Below are 18,661 nucleotides of genomic sequence, written 5' to 3'. Positions count from 1 at the left end.
GTCCCAGAACTTGGGGGGGCAGAGGTAAATAATCATCTATCTCAGTGAGTACTAGGCCAGGTTGGCCCACCCAGTGAGCTTTAAACCAATTGGGGTACATAGTAAGATCTTGGTTTTTGTTTTTTGTTTTTGTTTGTTTTTTTAAAGTAAAGGAGAGGTATTAGTTAATTTTCCTGTTGTTGTAACAAAATTATGATAAAAGCAATGTAAGGAAGGAAGGGAGTTTTGTTGTTGTTGGTGGTGGTGGGTTTTTTTTTTTTTTTTTGGCTTACAGGTTTGGGGTGTAGCCTGTCATAGCAGGGAGGTGATGGGGTGGGAGTAGGAGGCCCCTGATCTTCTTGTACCCTCCTTATGTTGTCTTCTCCATCTTTATTAAGCCTGAGACCCCAGCCCATGCAATGGTGCAGGCTGCAGGCAAGATGGTTTGCCTTGCTTGAATTAACCCAGTCTAGAAACTCACAACATCCCAGGATTCTAGATTGGTGATTCAAATTGGTAGCCATTATTAGCTATCAGAGTGACAAACGGTTGAAAGTAAGGGTCCCTATGAACTCTGGTCCCTGGACATCTAATGTTCTTCCAAAGATGTGCCTGGAATGACCAGATACCTATTTCAGTTTCTTGCCTTCACTTAGAGTTATTTTAGACAAAATAAAATAAATAACTCAGATCCATACGTATCAGTATTTTATTTTAAAACACAAATAGAAGCATTCAATACATACTTTTACATACATACTACCAGCTTGGGGATTATTTTATATCTGTAATAATTAGCACTATGATATTAGCAGCTGCACACTATTCTACTGTAATCTACTTAATAAAAATAGCCAGATAAGTTGTTCCTAATCTTCTGTTGTAAAGAAAAATCCCAGTTATATTCCATCTCATACCTGCAAGAGCTGGCTACTGCCCAGAAGGAGAATCTCTTGACCGAGGGAGTAATGGAATTTTAATTTTCACAGATACAAATTTTCCTCCACAATTGTACATTAAAACTTCTACCAACAGGAGACTATTTACTATGACATACATTTTTGGGAATGTTTCCTAACTTGTGAATTTTTGATCTGTACCATTTAAAGGTTAAAACGACACTTCATTATACATTTTTGACAGTGCTTAGAATTGAACCCAGGGCCTTGTGCTTGCCAGGCAAGTGCCCCACCGACTGAATTCCTCAGCCCTCTCATTGTCAGTTGTTGTTGTTGTTGTTTAATGTGGTAAAATACATACTAGACTGATCATTTTCAAACTTGCAGCAAACATAAAAGATTCACATTGCGCAACCATCAACATCATCATATCTCAAAGTCTTTTCATTTTGCAAGATGGAAACTCTGGACTCAGTAAACAGAGATCGTTCCTCCTCCTTCCCCCCTGCCTCTGTCTCAGAAAGCCCCTTCTGTCTCCATGTACCTGACTTCTTTGGGCGTAAGTGGAATCTTACAGCAGTTTGCTTCTCTTAGTGCGGCCTTAGAGACCCATCCATATATTGCAGCACCTACTGGAATTTCTGTACTTCTGAGGATGCTCGCTCTGGGTTCAGCATCTGCACCCATCTACAGAGGGCTGCTTGGATTATGAATATCGTTTAGTGCCGTGAAGAATGCTGCTGTGAGCATGAGATGTACGAACTTCTCCCCAGTTTTCTGCTTTCACTTCTTTTAGATATAAACTGAGAAGTGGGAGAGTGGGTCATATGGAGATTCTATTTTAAACCCCCTGAGGAACCACTGTCCAGCAGTACTTCACATTCCCATCAAAGGCACCCAATAACTGAGTTCTCTAAATCCTTGGTGACATTTTTTTCTGATTTGGTTTTCAGCGTCTAAGCCATGTCTGTTGGGTGGTTTCCGCTGTTATTTCAAAACAAAATTCTCTTATGAATCGGAGTATCCCGCCAAATGATTAAGACATTGGTATTTCTTACACCACGCATACGTCAAGTAGCCCTCTCCCCCAACCCCTCCCTGCATCCTGTTTTGAGTCTTTCTCTTGTTAAACTGTTGAAGGTTTTTTTTCCCCATATAGAAAATCAGCAGTGTGTGATAATGTTACAAGTAAGTTCAGCTGCCAAAATATTAGATGTGTGTACGAACAGAATGTCTGGTTCCCGGCAGCTTTCTCCCTCTCTCCCAGAAACTGTAAGGGATGTTAGGGTTTAGCATTGTCTGTTGAGCTGTTGCCGACAAGGCATGCAGGCGGAGCCTGAGGATGGGTGTCCATCTCATCACACTGAGTCACTCACAGTATCCTGTTTATCATGGGTCTGAAAGCTGGGGCCTCTTAAGGTCTGAATTCCTACCTAACTATAACAGTCTGTGTAATACCTGAAAACTCAAGACACCGAATCTAATCAAAGAACTTTCCCCCACCTGACATGTCAATCATACAGGGACATAAAATCAAATAACCCTATGCTATAAGCTTAATTGATTAGTTTCACTCAGATCATCACATGGAACCATTATGATGGGGTTTTCAACCTGTGGGTGGCCTTCATGGAACAAATGACCCTTTCACATCAGAAATATCAGATATTTACAATTCGTAACAGAGCCAAAATTACAGTTACAACTCTGTGTCAAGTAGAGAACTCTACTCTGTTCCGCTCGTCACAGGCAACAGGCTGTAGCGCAGGCACTGGGATCTAGTTGAGGCAGAAGAGGGGAGATGAGGTGATACAAAGGACTATGCTGTTCTGAAAAAGGCAGTGGGAAAGGCGTTCCCTGACAGAAATCAGGAAGCCAGCAATGGAAAAGACTTTGTTCTGAAACACAGCCGTAATCAGGTACTAGAGAAATGTTACTAGGAGGGGCATTGTCTAGACTAGGTTGCTCATTCACATTCTTAAAGGCAAATATTTACTGAGTATTTTCAGCATTAGAGTTCTTCTAAAGGTTTAGGGAGAGGTAAAGGTATGTAGGCCTGAGTCCCTCATATATCACTAAAAAGAAAGGCAGAATGGCCAGGAACAAGTCAGGCTGAAACACACTGTGGAGAGCCGCAGCATTTAGCTCCTCCAGGAATGTACAGAGTTCTTGCTATGAGCAAAACAGCCGACGGCACAGCCACTACAGGAAGGACCCTATTGGATGGCGCAAGCACACTAGGGCCTGACCGCTGTTCTACGCCAGTGAACACTTATGGCTGAATAAGCTGACTGTGGGTGGATTCGGACACAGATGCCAACAACACCCATTGCTGGCGCCTCTGTTGGCCTCTACTGTGTCATAATGTACTGAGGTTCTTCACAGAGTCCCCAAGCTAAAGCCTCCTGCTAACAGCGGACAGTGTTGCTGTTGAGGCTCTGAGAGGAAGAGGGTGGAGTCATTTCCTCTCCTTTGAAGTTTTTGAACTGTGAGGAAGGGACATTGCTTGGGATCCCGTGCTTTTGACCATTAACAAGGCTCTGGCCCAGTGACGTGTTTGAGAACAGGGTGGGATCACTGCTGTCAAGATTTGGCTGGTTCTACGTTCTTTCACGCTCTGACAAGCATGTATTGAGCTAGACACCGTGCTCAGTGCTGGGGACGGAGTGATGAACAAAGCCAGAAATGGCTTTTCTTAGCACAGTTGCTCAGTCTGGCAACGGAGCAAGATGATTGGCAATTAAACATAAACAAATATAACATTTTACTATGAGAAGTGCTACCAAAGAAATGTGCATGGTTCTGAAGAAAGTTTTCATAAGACTTGTCTAAAGTGCTATTTGAAGGTTGGAGTAGCAGATTCAGTACTGCCGGCTGTGTTCTAACACCTTCCCACAAAGAGATGGAGTCCAATCACTTCTCCTGACCCCCAAGGTCGGCCCACAGTTGACTTGATCCATTATTAGAATGAAGCATTAAAAGATGTTCTGGAACTTCTGAAATCAGGTCACGAAAAGCCTTCCCACCCTACACGGCCTTTTAAAAATGTATTTTCTAGGGGTTGAACCCACCAGGAAAGATACTCCTCTACCCTGACGTCACAGTGCCAGATCCCATGCATAAGTTTAGCTACCAGATAAACAAATCAAATGCCATACACTCCTTGCAGTCAAATCAGGCCCTTGTGAGCACAGAGAACTGGAGGATCCCCTGAGGCCTAATTCTGACCCCCAGAACTATATGAGTGAAATAGTCCAGCCCTCCCTCTAGGAAAGTTTGTGATATACATCTAAAGGAAATAGATCCAGAGGTACTGACCAGGCGAAGGGCTGGGTGGGGTGGCAAGCTACAAAGGATTCTGAGCCAAAGTGAGATCACATACAAAGGCACTGGGGCAGGGGGTGGATGGAGATGCGAGAGTGTCTGTGGTTGAAGTGCAGCAGGTGGGAGGCAAGGCAGAAGAGCTCAGCACAGGCCAGAATATGCTTGCCTTGTGGGTTAAAGATTTTGTTCTTTATTAAAACTAAAGAATTTATAGCAGAGTGACATAGTCAAAATTCTACATCAAAAAAGGGTGTTTTGTTTTGTTTTATGTTTTGTTTGTTGTTGTTGTTATAACATATGAGTATCGGAGAAGCCAGAAAGATGCGAAAAGCCTGCCTCATGGTGATTGTTTGAGTGAAAGTGTGTTTGAGTGAAACTGATGGCTAGTTGGTCTGAGATGGGGGAAAAAAAAAACGTAGAAGTAGATTAATCAAGAGATAGGACTACAATCAATGCTGATGGATTAACATCTTAACGACCAAGGGTTAGTTGATTCATTCATTCATTGAACAGTTGGATCATTCTTAGCATATCTGTCTGGGTGACCCAGTTTGTCTTTTACTGATGTGATAAAAGGCACAAAGCAACTTAGGAAGGAAAGGGTTTATTTGGCTTACATGTCGCCATCACAGGCCGTCATAGAGGGAAGTGAGGGCAGAAACGGGAACCCCGAGCGAGTGAGCGAGCGAGGCAAACCTAAGGCAGGGGCATGGGAGGACACTACTTCCTGGCTTGCTCCCCAGGTTCACATTTCTTACTCCCCAGCACCACCTCCCCTCCCACATCAGTCATTAGTCTAGAAAGCACTCCCACAGACTTGCGTACAGGCCAATTTGAGGAACGCATTTTCTTAATTGAGGGACCCTCTTCTCAGATGACCCAGTTTATGTCAAGTTGACCAAAACCTAACAAGTTCTCTAGGTGCAATGGGACTTTCCATTTTTTGTTGTTTTATTTTCAGACATTTAGTAAAACTGTGAATGAAAACAATAGAAAACACCGTTCAATTCAAATATGCAAATGACATACTAATTAACTGCAAGCCAGTCAACCAAATAGTCATGAAACCTAAGAGAGAGACAGGAATACGACCAGCCCTGTAAGGGTTAGCTTGGCAATCTAAACTTGGCCTTTAAGATAATGACTGTGTTTAAGTGGAGTAACACAAGTTAAGAAATACCTTGTGCACAACAAGCTATACCATGTTAGTGTCACACAATCGTCATCCACATTAATTCAGTCCTCTTCATTGGAGGCAGAGGATGATGGAGCTAGCACTCAGGGCCAGAGGCATGCCAGCCAAGAGTCCCACCACTGAGCCACGCCCCACGCCGCATTGATTCTGTCTTAACTAGCATCTGCCCACTGTCATCTGTGATAATCAGACCACATCACCGTGGCATCTTGTGCAGCAAGGCGAGAGTCTTGAGTGACAAAGACAGAAGTGGAGCACATCAAGTGAAAGTCAGCATGGTTTACTGGGGGATGCTGGGAAAATGTCAAACGAGAAACAATGAAAAGACCGAGGTAAACGAACTTGAAGGAGAGAGGGCTGCAGCTCTGTGATAGCCAAGGGCAAATATTGAGGGCTCCTCCAGAAGAAAGGGGGTGCACTGCTGTGGAAGGGCAAGCAATTCCGGTGGCTGGAAGTGAAAGGAGCCAGATTTCAGCTCCAGGGGAAGAACTTTTAACAGCCATGACCAGAGTCTGGAATTTCTCCTGAGGTGTGCTCATTCCATCAGCAGAACAGCTCAAGTGAAACACAGGCCAGTGGTAGAGAACAGACCTTCTAAGGAGGAGATTCTTAATTGCTGTGTGGTTGACCTCTTTAAGTTTAAAATCCCACATCCAAGCATCTCATCACATTCCTGGGAAAAGCATAAGATGTCTCCTGGCACCCTGTCTCCCTCTGTCCCACCAGAGCCCTTTTCTTTTAGTTTAACACAGTGGGCAGTGTGATATCCTCTGAGGATGTCCCCAACTACAGAGCGCCATGAGCTGACTAACAGTGATCTTCCAGGAGTCAAGGGCAAGCGCAGCACTCCCACCTGTAGCTGCCCCTGCCCCACTCCCCCAGATGAGAGACAGTGGGGGTTATAGAACTGGGCCAGGACAGTGGCCGGTCTCAGAGCCAGGGAGCTCAGTGGGCAGATGGAACCCTCCCTACATAGTGTTGACTCGGGCCACTCATTCTGAGACTTTTGCCCATGAAGGTTTCAGGCTGAGCCACTGCACTGTTCAAGAATTCTCCTCTGAGAGAAGATCTCCTGTAGCATCAACAACTGTTCATTTCCAGGAACTTGATGTGGCTGGCACTGTTTCGTCTGTGAAAGGCTTTGCAAGCTTCCAATACCTCTCCCCTCCAAGACACTCTATGAAATGGTCCTCACACTAGACACCCTACACATCTGCCTAATGGGAATCAAAGAAGTTCTATCAGTAAGCCACTTTTAAATGCTGATGACTTCACACCATCAAACATTACAATTACAGTCTTCACACACACACCACACACACACCACACATTACACACACACACATCACACCCCACACACACCACACACATAACACACACACAACACACACAACACACACACACCCCACACACAACACACAACACACACCACACATTACACACACACACACACACACATCACACCCCACACACACCACAGACATAACACACACACACAACACACACAACACACACAACACACACACACACCACACTACACCACATATACACACACACATCACACCACACACACACCACACACATAACACACACATACACCACACACACCACACATACCACACCACACACACCACACCACATACACCACACATGCCACACCACACCATACACACACACACACACACACACACACATATCATACCACACATGCACCACACACACACACACCACACACCACACACACCACACACCACACACCACACACACCACACACCCACACCACACACACAAACACATACACACACACACCACACACACACACTACACACATACCACACACACACACACCACACACATACACCACACACATACCACATACACACATACAACACATACACACATACCACATACACATACACCACACACATACACACACACACACATGTGCCGGGGATGGACCCTTGGGCTTGTACTGCAAGCTAGCATTGAGCAGCACTTCCAGCTCAATCTCAAATTGTTAATTGATATATAATGGCTGTATGTATTTTACAATGTGTACGTTACAAGTACAATGTGGCATTTTAAAACATTTATACAAGCAGTGTTGATCAGATCCTGAGAAGTAGTGCAACTATCACCTCAAATCTTTATAATTTCTTCATCTTGGGGACATTTATATTTAATGTTCTATTGCTTTCATAAGGTTCTGAGATACAAACAAATAGAATCACTTTAGAATCTTTTTTAACATTTATTGTTTTCTATTTGGGTGTTTTACCTGCACATAAGCCTGTGCAACACATGTCTGCAGCACTCTCAAACGCCAGAGGAGTATCAGAGTCCCCAAAACGTAGTTACAGGCCGTTGTTAGCCACCATGCCGGTGCTGGGAATGGAACTAGGGTCCTCTAGAAGAGCAGACAGTGCTCTTAATCCCTGAGCCCCCAAATTAATCCTTTCAGACCCTAGAATAAACTTTAAGGACATTTGGAAATGAAGGGGTGACCAAATCCTTCATAGCAAATTCTTTTTGTATTTATTTATTTGTTTGTTTGTTTGTTTATTTAGCTGACTGGATTTGGGGAAAGATTAGACAAATAATGGGAAATTAGTTTCTATAAATAGTGCAGGAGAACTTATCAAGGCTGGAAAGTCAGATAAGGAATTTGCATCTGGTTCAATAAATTGGAAGTTTGGGATTAATGTCTCAGAAAGGAAAGACAAACAACAACCACAAAAGCCAATGCAGAAAGCTTAAGCTAATAGCCCATCTGTGGCCTGGCACGAGCGGGGGCCGCTATCAGAATGGTGGTGAGCCACGCTGTTAAAGGCTCAGGCACCCGAATGATAAGGGAAAGAACCGGAGAAGGAACGGGGGCCTTTGGGAGGAGCTGAGCACACAGGATGCTCACTGAGACTCAAACGCCTGCTTCTTGGTGTCTGACAGGCACTGGAGATGCAGAAATTGACTCTGGCCAATTGTCACTCAGTCTGAGCTCTGCTTCCTCTCGCCCCGCCACACCCCCAGCCATGTCTCCTACGCTAGGCCGAGTCATCTTTGGGACTCTCATATCCCCTTGGAACAAATCCCCTTTGTCCTCTTTTCTTGCCTACATTTTGTTTTCTGTTCTTGAACTGTTGTTTTCTGCACTCGTTTGGGAGCAGAGTATGCCCACACATTAGGAACGTTAGCGGATTCACAAATAGCAAAAGGATGCATTCACTCCCTTCTGATATAACTAAGCTACTAAAACGTAGGTTACTTCCCCCTCTCTGACCCAGAAGGAGCATGACAACAACATTTAGCTTTTCCTGTCCCCTAACACTAAATTAGATATAGCTAAGAGAACTAACAGATACTCTGTTCTCTTAGCTATATCTACAATCCGGCTTCTTTGAGTTGAAGATTATTCCCCTTTTAAAATATTAATGGTTTTTCAAAACCAGTTTTCCCTTTTTACCAAAAAGTACCCAAAGGTGAACTCATGACACAGGTTTCCCCCTAGGTCTCTGTCCTGCTACTCATGAGCTCTACCTGCCAGGAATAAGAGCCATACGATTCACCCAAAGGCAACTGCCCACCCTGGTGCCCAGGGGAGCCCCCTTTCTGTCTGTCTCAGAATTCAAACCAAAGTCACATAGAAAAACCAATGTTATCAGGGCATAATCTATGGGACAGCCCCTTCTCTCCCTACTGTGCATCATGATATTCTCCAGTGTAGTCCAGTTTTGGGATTCCCTATTAATCATCCCTTAGACCAAGGCAGGGTTTGAAAGCCCCCATAAGACGCAACTGCTTTGTGGAAGAGAAAAAAACGAATCTGCTTTTAGCTCTCAGGAATTATATTCACATTAATCTATCTAAACAGAACATGACACTCAGAAGGGAACTGCATGGTGTGACAGAGAAGGAATGGACAGGACACTCGAGTGAGTCAGGTCTCAAGACCTTGGCAAGGAGATATGATGCACTCAAAGCCCGCTTCGTCTTCCTCTTCTAGTGTGGAAAATGGCATCTCTTTCCCAGCCTCATTCTAAGGGCACCCAGCATGCCATTCAGAAACAACTTTCTTCCACAGAGTGGAGAGGAGGTCACCGGTCTGCTGAAAGCCTTTGTGCCCGAGCTGTGGTTCCCTCCTTCTTCCCTCTTCCCCTAATACTCTGCCTGGCCCTCCTGTACGTTTTCAGTTGCAATTCTGCCCCCGAGATCTCCCCTTAAATACCACTTCCACCTCATTTTGAAACTGGATGGCCTCAGAACTTTTGAAGAGTCTGATGTATTTTAATAGTTTACTTTTCTTGATTTTCCTCTCTTCCCAACCAGGTCAAATTCATACAACAGGATCCTCCTCTCCACCCAGGCATGAGAATAGAAATGGTTTCAGTCAGTAGTCACACAGAACCATTTCCTCCTTATCTAAGGGCCGCATCCCCGTCATTAATACTACCTTCCCCATTAGAAGCTGCAGGAATATACTTCGCCTGCATGCCGTTGATACTCGCTTGTACCTAGGCCATCTTAAGAAGCCAGCAAGCAAATGCTAAATGCATAAATGAGCTGATGTTTCATACAGATCTCACTTAGTCACACCCACAGTGTACATCGCAGTAGCAGCAGACTCAGTGCAGAGCCACCAGATCTGAACATGGACACATACTCGTTTTTTTGTCCTGAAATGTAAGTTCCATCTAAGGAGAACAGGTCAACTCCTTAATTATTATAATTTGAGGAGTGGGAAGTTCCCTTAGCCAAAAGTCGTTTTGCACCTCTCTCTCCAGAAGCTTACATTGCTATTAATGGAAGCAATATTTTAAGCCTATTTGCAAATGCAAATGTGTACACAGCATGAGGAACACATCAAACCACTGCCTGGACTCCTTTTTTGACCAAAGAGCATTTTTTCCCCCAAATGAGTTCATTGTTTGTAATGTTGAGATGAGGCAGTTGGATAGGAGAGAAAAATAGAAAGACATTCTGGGCCTGGGAAGTCACACAGGCATCAGAGGCCACTACAGAGAGAACTGTGGGAATTTTCCTCTTCCACATTATCCCTGTATAGGAGCTCTACAATTGCCAGTGTCCACCAAAAACTTTATCCATAGCATAACTGCTGGGAACTTCCAGCACCCCAATCCAAGAGCAGTTACCAGCTATTTGGTAAGTGACAGTTTCTATCTCTTGCCTGTCCTGTCTCTTGGCTCCATGACAGCACATATCTGGATGGAGGAGACTCATTTCTGTAATGCCCCACATCTGATGTGGACAGTCAGAAACTCAAGTGGTGATTGGCAAGAGGTTTAAGCACCCACCCTCTGCCCTCTCCCTCACGCCCCTCCAGCTGACTGCCCACCTCTGCACATCTGCCCCAGCTGCAGCCTCTGTCTCCCATGCTCACCAGGTTGCACATGTCTTGACGACATACATGTCACCAGTGCCTCTCCACTGCAGTGCTCAGAGACCACACACACAAGCACAGTAGCATTCCCGAAGATCACAGGAACTTGAAGAAAAAAGTAGGTGGGAAAAAACAAAAAAGAAGAAGAAAAGTAAAAGGAGCCTCGTCCGCTCCCCAGCCCTCCTGGGCGTCCTTATACAGGAGAAATAATCTGAGGACTGAAGAACTCAGATACAGAAAGGGGAACTGAGTAGAGAGACTAACACCACAGACAGGGGTTGTGTCGTGCTTGGTTCCAGATAACTTCTGCTGGTAGGTGGGCATTTCCACTGACGAGAATGACTAGAACTGTGCCCTTGGTCAGCCAGCAAGTGTAAAGCCCTGAGGAAAACCCCAAAGACAGCCCCTTCTACAAACACAACAGACACATCCCTATGCAGCAAGAGTCCCAGGAGTAAAATCTGTGAAGTCTTGTGGCTAACAATTAAGCTCTGAGCAGCGTCTCACTCCCGACCAGTGGACAGAGGAGTCCTACATGAACGACCTTTCCATAGATCCTTCTAGAAGCCAGTTTTCACTACAGATAACACTCACCTAATCCTAACTGTCCAACTCTAGAATATTAATATTACTTCTGTCCACCATGCTTGGGAAAGAAGGGAGGGTTTCTTCTGAGCTAGGAGGGAAGTCACATGCAGAAGTGTGAGGTCGTATGAGTGCAAAGTGTGCTCTCTGAATCTGGGTCTTCCACAGAGTTTAGAGATCCGGGTATAGGACTCTTCCTCCGATACTTGGATCCTTCTCCTGCCAGGCTCTGGCTCTCTAGTCAGCTGCGTTGGATGGGGCATTCATACATCTGTGAGGTGACCTCAGGACAGAGGTAGCCCTGTAGAATGTGCCTTACCAGCTTTCTTAAGAGTCTCGCTCTGCTTCCCCCCCTCCAAAGGGCTGCAGAAACCATCAAGGTTATTTGTTATCTTCTGGTTGAAGGACACAGAGCAGGGGAAGGAGTGTGGTTTGGGGTGGGTGGTCCCTCAGTGGTCACCCCATTGAAGCCTGGCTTGACTGCTAGACTCTGGACAAATCACTGGATATCCTGGAGCCTGACTTCTGGCCTGTGAAATGTAGTGCATGATAGAAGTCATGAAAACCAAAGGAGAGTTTGATGGTAAGACTTGCAGGTACTTCGCCTGGTATACCACAAATTTAATTGGTCTTCACTTTAATTGCTCTGCCATTTCCTTCTGAGTATTTTCCAGTCCTTTGGCCTTCCCACAGAGGTCCTCATGCTGTGAACAGAGCTCGTGGTGGTTCTTCCCAGACAGATCTAAAAAGCTGCTTACCTTCGGTCCAGGGCTGCTCAAACCCATGGGTTCCTGCTGGGCTGTGGGTCATCACTTCCCACCAGTGACTCTGCATACTTATTTTAGAGACATCCTTTATTGGATGAGCAGTACTGGAATCAGTGGTGTCCTCTGGATTTTAGAAACATACCTTTTTATTTATCGGAAAAGGTACATGGTAGTTTCTTTGTTGGAGCACATTAAAAAATTCACACACTTATCACAATTAAAGAAGGGGAATTCTTTAATATGTCACTTAGTTTTTAAGTGTTCTTTCTTTCCATGAACTCACCAATCAAAATACAAGACGGGGGCTGGAGAGATGACTCAGTGGTCAAGGGCGTTTAGTGCTCTATTGGAGAACTGGTGTTTGGACCCCAGCACTCATTCTAAGCAGCTCACAAATTCTTGCAGCTCCAGCTCCAAAGGATCTGACATTTCCTCTGGTCTCTATGGGCATCTAAATACACAGGCATATACACAAACAGACACAGGCACACAGATGCACGCAGGGGCACACACACACACACACACACACAAATAAATCTTTAAAATATATATTAAATGTATTTTAATATATATTAAAATACAAGGTAAGCTACATTTAATATGCTACTATTTAAATCCCCCCCTCTCCCCGGGGATCAAATCCAAGGCCTTGCACATACTAGACCAGTGCTTTTCACACTAGAAAATGTAGCACCCATTAAGAGAGATGGAAGATAATGTCATTTTGAGAACGCTCCCAAGTCCACCACTCCTCAGCGCTGGATGGACCCGTAAATAACATTCAGATACTCATCCGTGTCTACTTCCTAGAACCACCAGAATATATTATTAGACCATTTTAGATTAGCAGAAAGCAGGTACAAAATCCCTCAGTAGTTCTGCGTCTCGGACAGTTGCCAGAATTTTGGCCCAATCACTCCCCACTGGTTATGGTCTTTAGGACCCTAATCAACAGCTTCTTTCTGGCCAGCACCCCCACCAACAGTGAGTAACATATATTCTGACAGGGTGAACTCAGCAGTGTAGAATTAGCATCATCCCGAATCAAAGCTCACGCCATCTTAAAGCAGTGGTGGGGAGTAGGCTTAATATGATTTTCTTTTAACACATTGGGTTAAAAGTGTCTCTGCCTCCTCCCTGTTCTCCTCTCTGTGTTGGTGTTTAGGGCTAGCTCTCAGTCAAACAAAAGTCCTCTCTGACTCCCATCTGTTCTCAGTCAATCAACAGTCCTCTCTGACTCTCATCCTTGTCATCAGAGGTGAGGGAAAACAGCGTGCCACAGAGATGGTGGTTAGCTGTGGAGAACAGAGTGGAATGATAGGTTTCTTGTTCTTGGCAAGGAGGAAGTTACCGGAACCTTGGGAAGCTGCTTTCTGCCCACTCATTCCCAGATGTTCTCAGCTCAGACCAAAGCTACAGTGAAAGCAGGAGTGGGAAAAGAAGCAGAGATGGCACTGGGCACATGCAGGGAGCATGCCTTCCTGATGCCACACCCAATCGTTGCCCAAGAGATGGCCTCTGGAAGTACCTACTTGAGACCTATATTCTGCATGACAGAGCCAGACACCCGAAGACATTTAGAACACCTACACAAATGTCTAGGTTCATTTTCCCACTTTAGTGACCCTCTGTAGCCAGAGATCGAAGATGGTCTAAAAGGATTCTTGATGGTGGTAGAAATGGTTTCAATACAGAACAAAGAGATTCCCATAAATACTTGTAACCGGATTGTTTATTGCGGTGTTTGTCACTGTTTTCTGAGCGTTCTTGACACAGAGATGTGTGCTGTGGCAAGGGGACATGAGAGATGAACACCCATGGTATAGGTGATCCTGTAGGTCCCCCTGCATCTCTAGATCCTTTTCTCCCTTTGAACTGCAAGAGAAAGAGAAGACAAGGGAGACGTGTGGGTAGAAGGGGCAGTGGACCCAAGACCCCTTCCCTTTGTGTTTCCATGGTAGTGACTTCCTAAGGGCTGTATAACTCACACTAGAAAGGCACTAGCTTCAGCCCAGGAATATCTTTCAGTCTCACCAGATATTCCTACCATCAGTATATAAGAAGGTAGGGAGCTGCCAGACTCATCAGATAAGGGTGCTTTCTGCTAGTGCAGGTTCTCATATCCCCATATCAGCCAGCAGAAACAAGGATGCAAGGCTTTTTGTCAGACACCAGGTAAACTTCTTGGATTTTGAAACAAGGGAAGGAATTCCTTGGGTGACCAGCAGAATGGAATTTGCTGTCCTAGGGGCAGGTGATGTTTGTATATGCTTAGCTCAGAGAGTGGCACTATTAGAAGGTGTAGCCTTGTTGAAGTAGGTGTGCCACTATAGGTGAGGGCTTGGATACCTTGTCCTAGCTGCCTGGAAGTCAGTCTTCTCCTGTTTGCCTTCAGAACAAAATTTAGAACTCCCAAATCCTCCTGCACCATGCCTGCCTGGATGCTACCATGCTCCTGTCTTGATGATAATGGACTGAACCTCTGAACCTGTAAGCCAGGCCCAATTAAATGTTGTCATTGTAAGAGTTGCTTTGGTCATGGTGCCTGTTCACAGCAGTAAAACCCTAACTAGGACAGATCAGAACGCTGGTTCACTAGTGGGATTACACTGATTTAAAAGAAACATAGGAACTGGGCTTCCTATACTTTGGAGGCAGGAGGATATCAAGTTCAAGGTCTGCCTGGGCTACAGAATGAATTTGAGACCAACATGGGTGACATAGTGAGACCACCTCAAAGAAAAAGTGAAAATAAAGGGTATAGTATACTGATAAAATATTTGCCCAGAATCTGCAAAACACTGGGTCTAATCCAAGTATCCCACCCACCCACCTCCTGTATACCCACACCCACATACCTACTATGTACACACACACTACATGTGTGGAACTAAGTGTTTTGTGTGTGCTTATATTACTGAACAGTTTAAATCCTGTATAGAATATCACCCATGCGAGGCTAATGAACATAATTCCTGAACTGTTCTTTTTTTAAAGATTTTTTTCTATGCATGTTGAGTGTTTTTCCTGAATGTATGTCTGAGCCCCATCTGTGCAGTGCCTGCAGAAGGCAGAAGACAGTGTAGGATGCCCTGGGCCTGGAGTTTTAAAAGATGGGTGTGAACCATCAGAGTGCTGGAAATTGAACCTGGGCCCTCTGGCAGAGTAGCAGTGCTCTTAAGTTCTGAGCCATCTCTCCAGCCCCTTCTCTTAATTGAGAAGTAGTGCAGCCCAGAGGTGAGTTTCTCTCTGGCTCTCAGGCCTGATAACTAAGTTCCAATAAAGCAGGATAGCTGTCACCATCCCTAGGACCTAACTCTACCCTTTTAATGAACTTCTGTTAAGTCCATGCTTCCCTCCTATCTTCTGGGACAACACACAAAAGATTCACAGTGAATTTTCCTTTACTTGTTACTGTAAAAGTGTACATGCAGAAGCTTTCCTCCTTAGGGCATATACACACAACATTAAGAGGGAAAAATATAAGCCACAGACTGAGAGGAAAATATTTGTAAAACACCTAGGCTCTGATCCAAAATATACAAAGAACACTTAAAATAAAATGACAACAGGCTGGAGAGATAGCTCAGTAGTTAAGAGCACAGGTTGCTCTTCTAGAGGTCTTGAGTTCAATTCTCAGCAACCCACCTGGTAGTTGGAAACCATCTGGGATCTAATGTTGGCTTCTGTCATTCAGGCATACATGCAAATAGAGCACTCATATACATGAATACATTTTTAAAAATATTTTTAAAATATAATGGCAAGGAAACAAATCACGGTGAAAATGGACAAAAGATCTGATAATGTATCTGGCTGAAGAAAAGATACAGGAAGCAAATAATCAAATAATTCATGCAAAGAGACCAGCACCACAGAGCTGCCAGTCAAAATGATGGTAAGAGAAATACCAGAGACTATCAAAGCTTGGCGACCATATAGAGAAACAGGAGCATCCACTCATTCACATTGGGAAAGCAAATGATACAAATGGGGCTGGGAAGACCATTTAGAAGTTCTTAAAAACTTTTTAAAAAGTTTTTTTCTCATATTTTTACTGTATGAGACAGCAATCACATTTCAGAGCACATTGATTCGGTAGAGTTAAAAACACCCGCGCAAATACCTACTCACAACGATTAATGCCAGATTTGTTTATAATTGCTTAAAAACAGGAGGACCCAAGTGATTGCCAACACTGGTGTCAGGCAGTTCACAACTGTCCATAGCTCCAGCTTCAGGAGGCTCTGACATTTCCCTCCTCTGCTGGCACCTGCGCTCACATGCACAAATGCACACACACAGTTACACGCATATAATTAAAAATTAAAATAAGTCTTAAAATTAAAAAAATGCTCAAATAGACTTCTTCAAAGAAGACATTCAAGTGATAAACATGAAAAAAAGATGCTCTTCAATAGGTGCATGAACAACTTATACATCCATGAAATGATGTAATGGTTAATGACAAAAGGAAAGAAGCCACCAGGATGTGAAATACATGAAGAAAACTTAAATGCTTTCAACTTGAGTAGAGAAGCCAATCTGAACAGCCTACATACCATACAATTCCAATAGCATGATATCCTGAAAAAGAAAACACATAGAGACCATAAAAAGAGACTGGTAGTTGCCAAAACAGCCATTAAGTTAGGACAAAGGTGGGTGGATAGAGATGGTGCACACCATCATGTATGATAGTGTAAAGTCAGTCATGGCAGTACGCGTTTGATAAAACCTCGCAAAGGGTAAGAAGGAAGCTTGGTCTTGTAAAGCGTGAGCTTGGTCAATACCAACGGGTTAAGAGCTGCTGATTGGTCCTAACAACCATATTTCCCACTGAAGATGATAAAAGTAGAGGAAGCTGGGTGCCTGGTAGACACAGAGAGGTGGGAATTCTCTGTACTATCTGCTCAATGAAAAGGAAAAAAATGATCTAAACTGTTCTAAAAATAAAAGCTATTAATTTAAAGACACACACACACTAACCACATGCACGGATTCCTGGCAAGACGACTAAATCAATGATGTGACATTTTAGCTCCTACACTAGTGGGAAAGTGAATTAGCATTTGAAGGTTCACTTCCCCAAGTTCCACGCTGGTCATCAAAATGCCATGCATACAGCGTTGCTGAGAAAAATCTCCAACGTTGTATTTATAGCTGCTCTTGATAATTTATGCATATTTCTGGTGCAGAACCATAGGTTTTTATGTCAATTCCTTAAGTAAGTGAAAGAAGAAAGAATCTACCATTTTCTGTGAGTCAGATAAATTTAAGATAAATAAAAGTTCCCAGTTACTTTCTTTCTTCTCTCTCTCTCTCTCTCTCTCTCTCTCTCTCTCTCTCTCTCTCTCTCTCTCTCTCTCGGTACATTCTTAGAAATGTGGTAGATTTCTTTTCTCTTTGAGAGGGGATGCTGTCTTGGTCTATCCCATGAGCATATCTTAGCACATCTTATATAGTTAAAAGCATTCTAGGCTTCCGGTTTTCTTTTCTGATATTTTTCGGTCTTTATTTTTGTTGTACAAGTGAGTCACTGACTTAGGAAGGGATCCTCTTTCTCACAAGCTCTGAGAGACCCGCACCCCCACCCCACCCCAGACCCACCCCACCCGCTTCTCCTTTTCCTTAGCTGCCTTTGGCTGTCCTTTAGTCACTTTCTTCTGATGCAAATTTACACCCAGACTCTCTTGGAAGGAGCTATGCAGGAACAGGGGTTAACTGCGGACTCCAGAGACACACCAAAGTGCACACAGGCCTGATTTCTCTTTATTCCTTTGTATTCCTGCTCTATTTTCTGTGCCCCAACAACACATGAAAGATGTCATTACACTGTTGGAGATCTCTGGCCTTGGCCTCGAGTAGAGCTGGTGAAGAATAGTCCCTGCCCTCTTGGGGCCTGGAGTTGAATGCAGGAAACCTGTACCTAGCCAGCTAGGTCAGGTGTCTGTGGCCGTGTGATTGTGAACGTGCCTGGGAACTAAGGAAGCTCAGGTTCTGCAAATCCAGTGTGCCCTGTTGGCTCACACATTCTGAGAAATGGCCATTTCCCCCGACCCTCTTTTAGAAAACTCAAGAGTGAGGTAATATTCTAAATGTCAAAGTTGCTGGACGATATCGGTCCATGTTTTTTCTGTCTTTACAGAGGAGGGCATACATAACAAAAGTAACACGTTTTTTAAAAAAAATGGCAGTGTATTTCAAATTTGAGGAAGCCAAGGATTTTTGAAAGTACCTTATGTAAAAATATCTGGGTAGGGGTCCAAATAAGGCGTGCATGGCAAAGTAAAATGAAGTAGGTCCGGGCACATAGAACACAGCCTAGATAAATGACTAATTTTGGTTTTTGTTGCTTTAAAAAAAAAAAGCTCATTGTTTTTAAGCTTCCATTTCACCACAGGGGGTGGGAGAAGGACCTCTGAAGACCCAAAAACTCACTTCTATATGACATCTTTAAAACCAGAAGCAATGCATGGGACATTGGTGAACCCTTGGGTTCACACACCTGGATTTA

General features: G+C 44.1%; 1 protein-coding gene across 4 annotated transcripts in view; it reads right to left on the bottom strand.

Moving 5' to 3' along the window:
* Cd86 (CD86 molecule) overlaps window positions 1-18,661 on the bottom strand; it is a 63,986-nt gene that overhangs the window by 31,046 nt on the left and 14,279 nt on the right. Inside the window, exon 1 of one of the 4 annotated variants that reach the window (XR_007973472.1) lies at window positions 10,793-11,038. The exons of 1 other annotated variant lie outside the window; for it this stretch is intronic. Coding sequence is in view for 1 of the 3 variants with exons in the window: in XM_052158096.1 (XP_052014056.1) it covers window positions 10,793-10,821 (29 nt within the window). In the remaining 2 variants the exon portion in view is untranslated. Of the gene's footprint in view, window positions 1-10,792; window positions 11,039-15,807; window positions 15,813-18,661 lie in introns of those variants that run through there. 2 more of the 4 variants (XM_052158099.1, XM_052158096.1) reach the window with 2 other exon arrangements.

This window comes from Apodemus sylvaticus, chromosome 15 (genome assembly GCF_947179515.1).
Source record: "Apodemus sylvaticus chromosome 15, mApoSyl1.1, whole genome shotgun sequence".
In the NCBI taxonomy this organism is placed as follows: domain Eukaryota; kingdom Metazoa; phylum Chordata; class Mammalia; order Rodentia; family Muridae; genus Apodemus; species Apodemus sylvaticus.
This window is presented reverse-complemented; position numbering and strand designations above follow the sequence as displayed.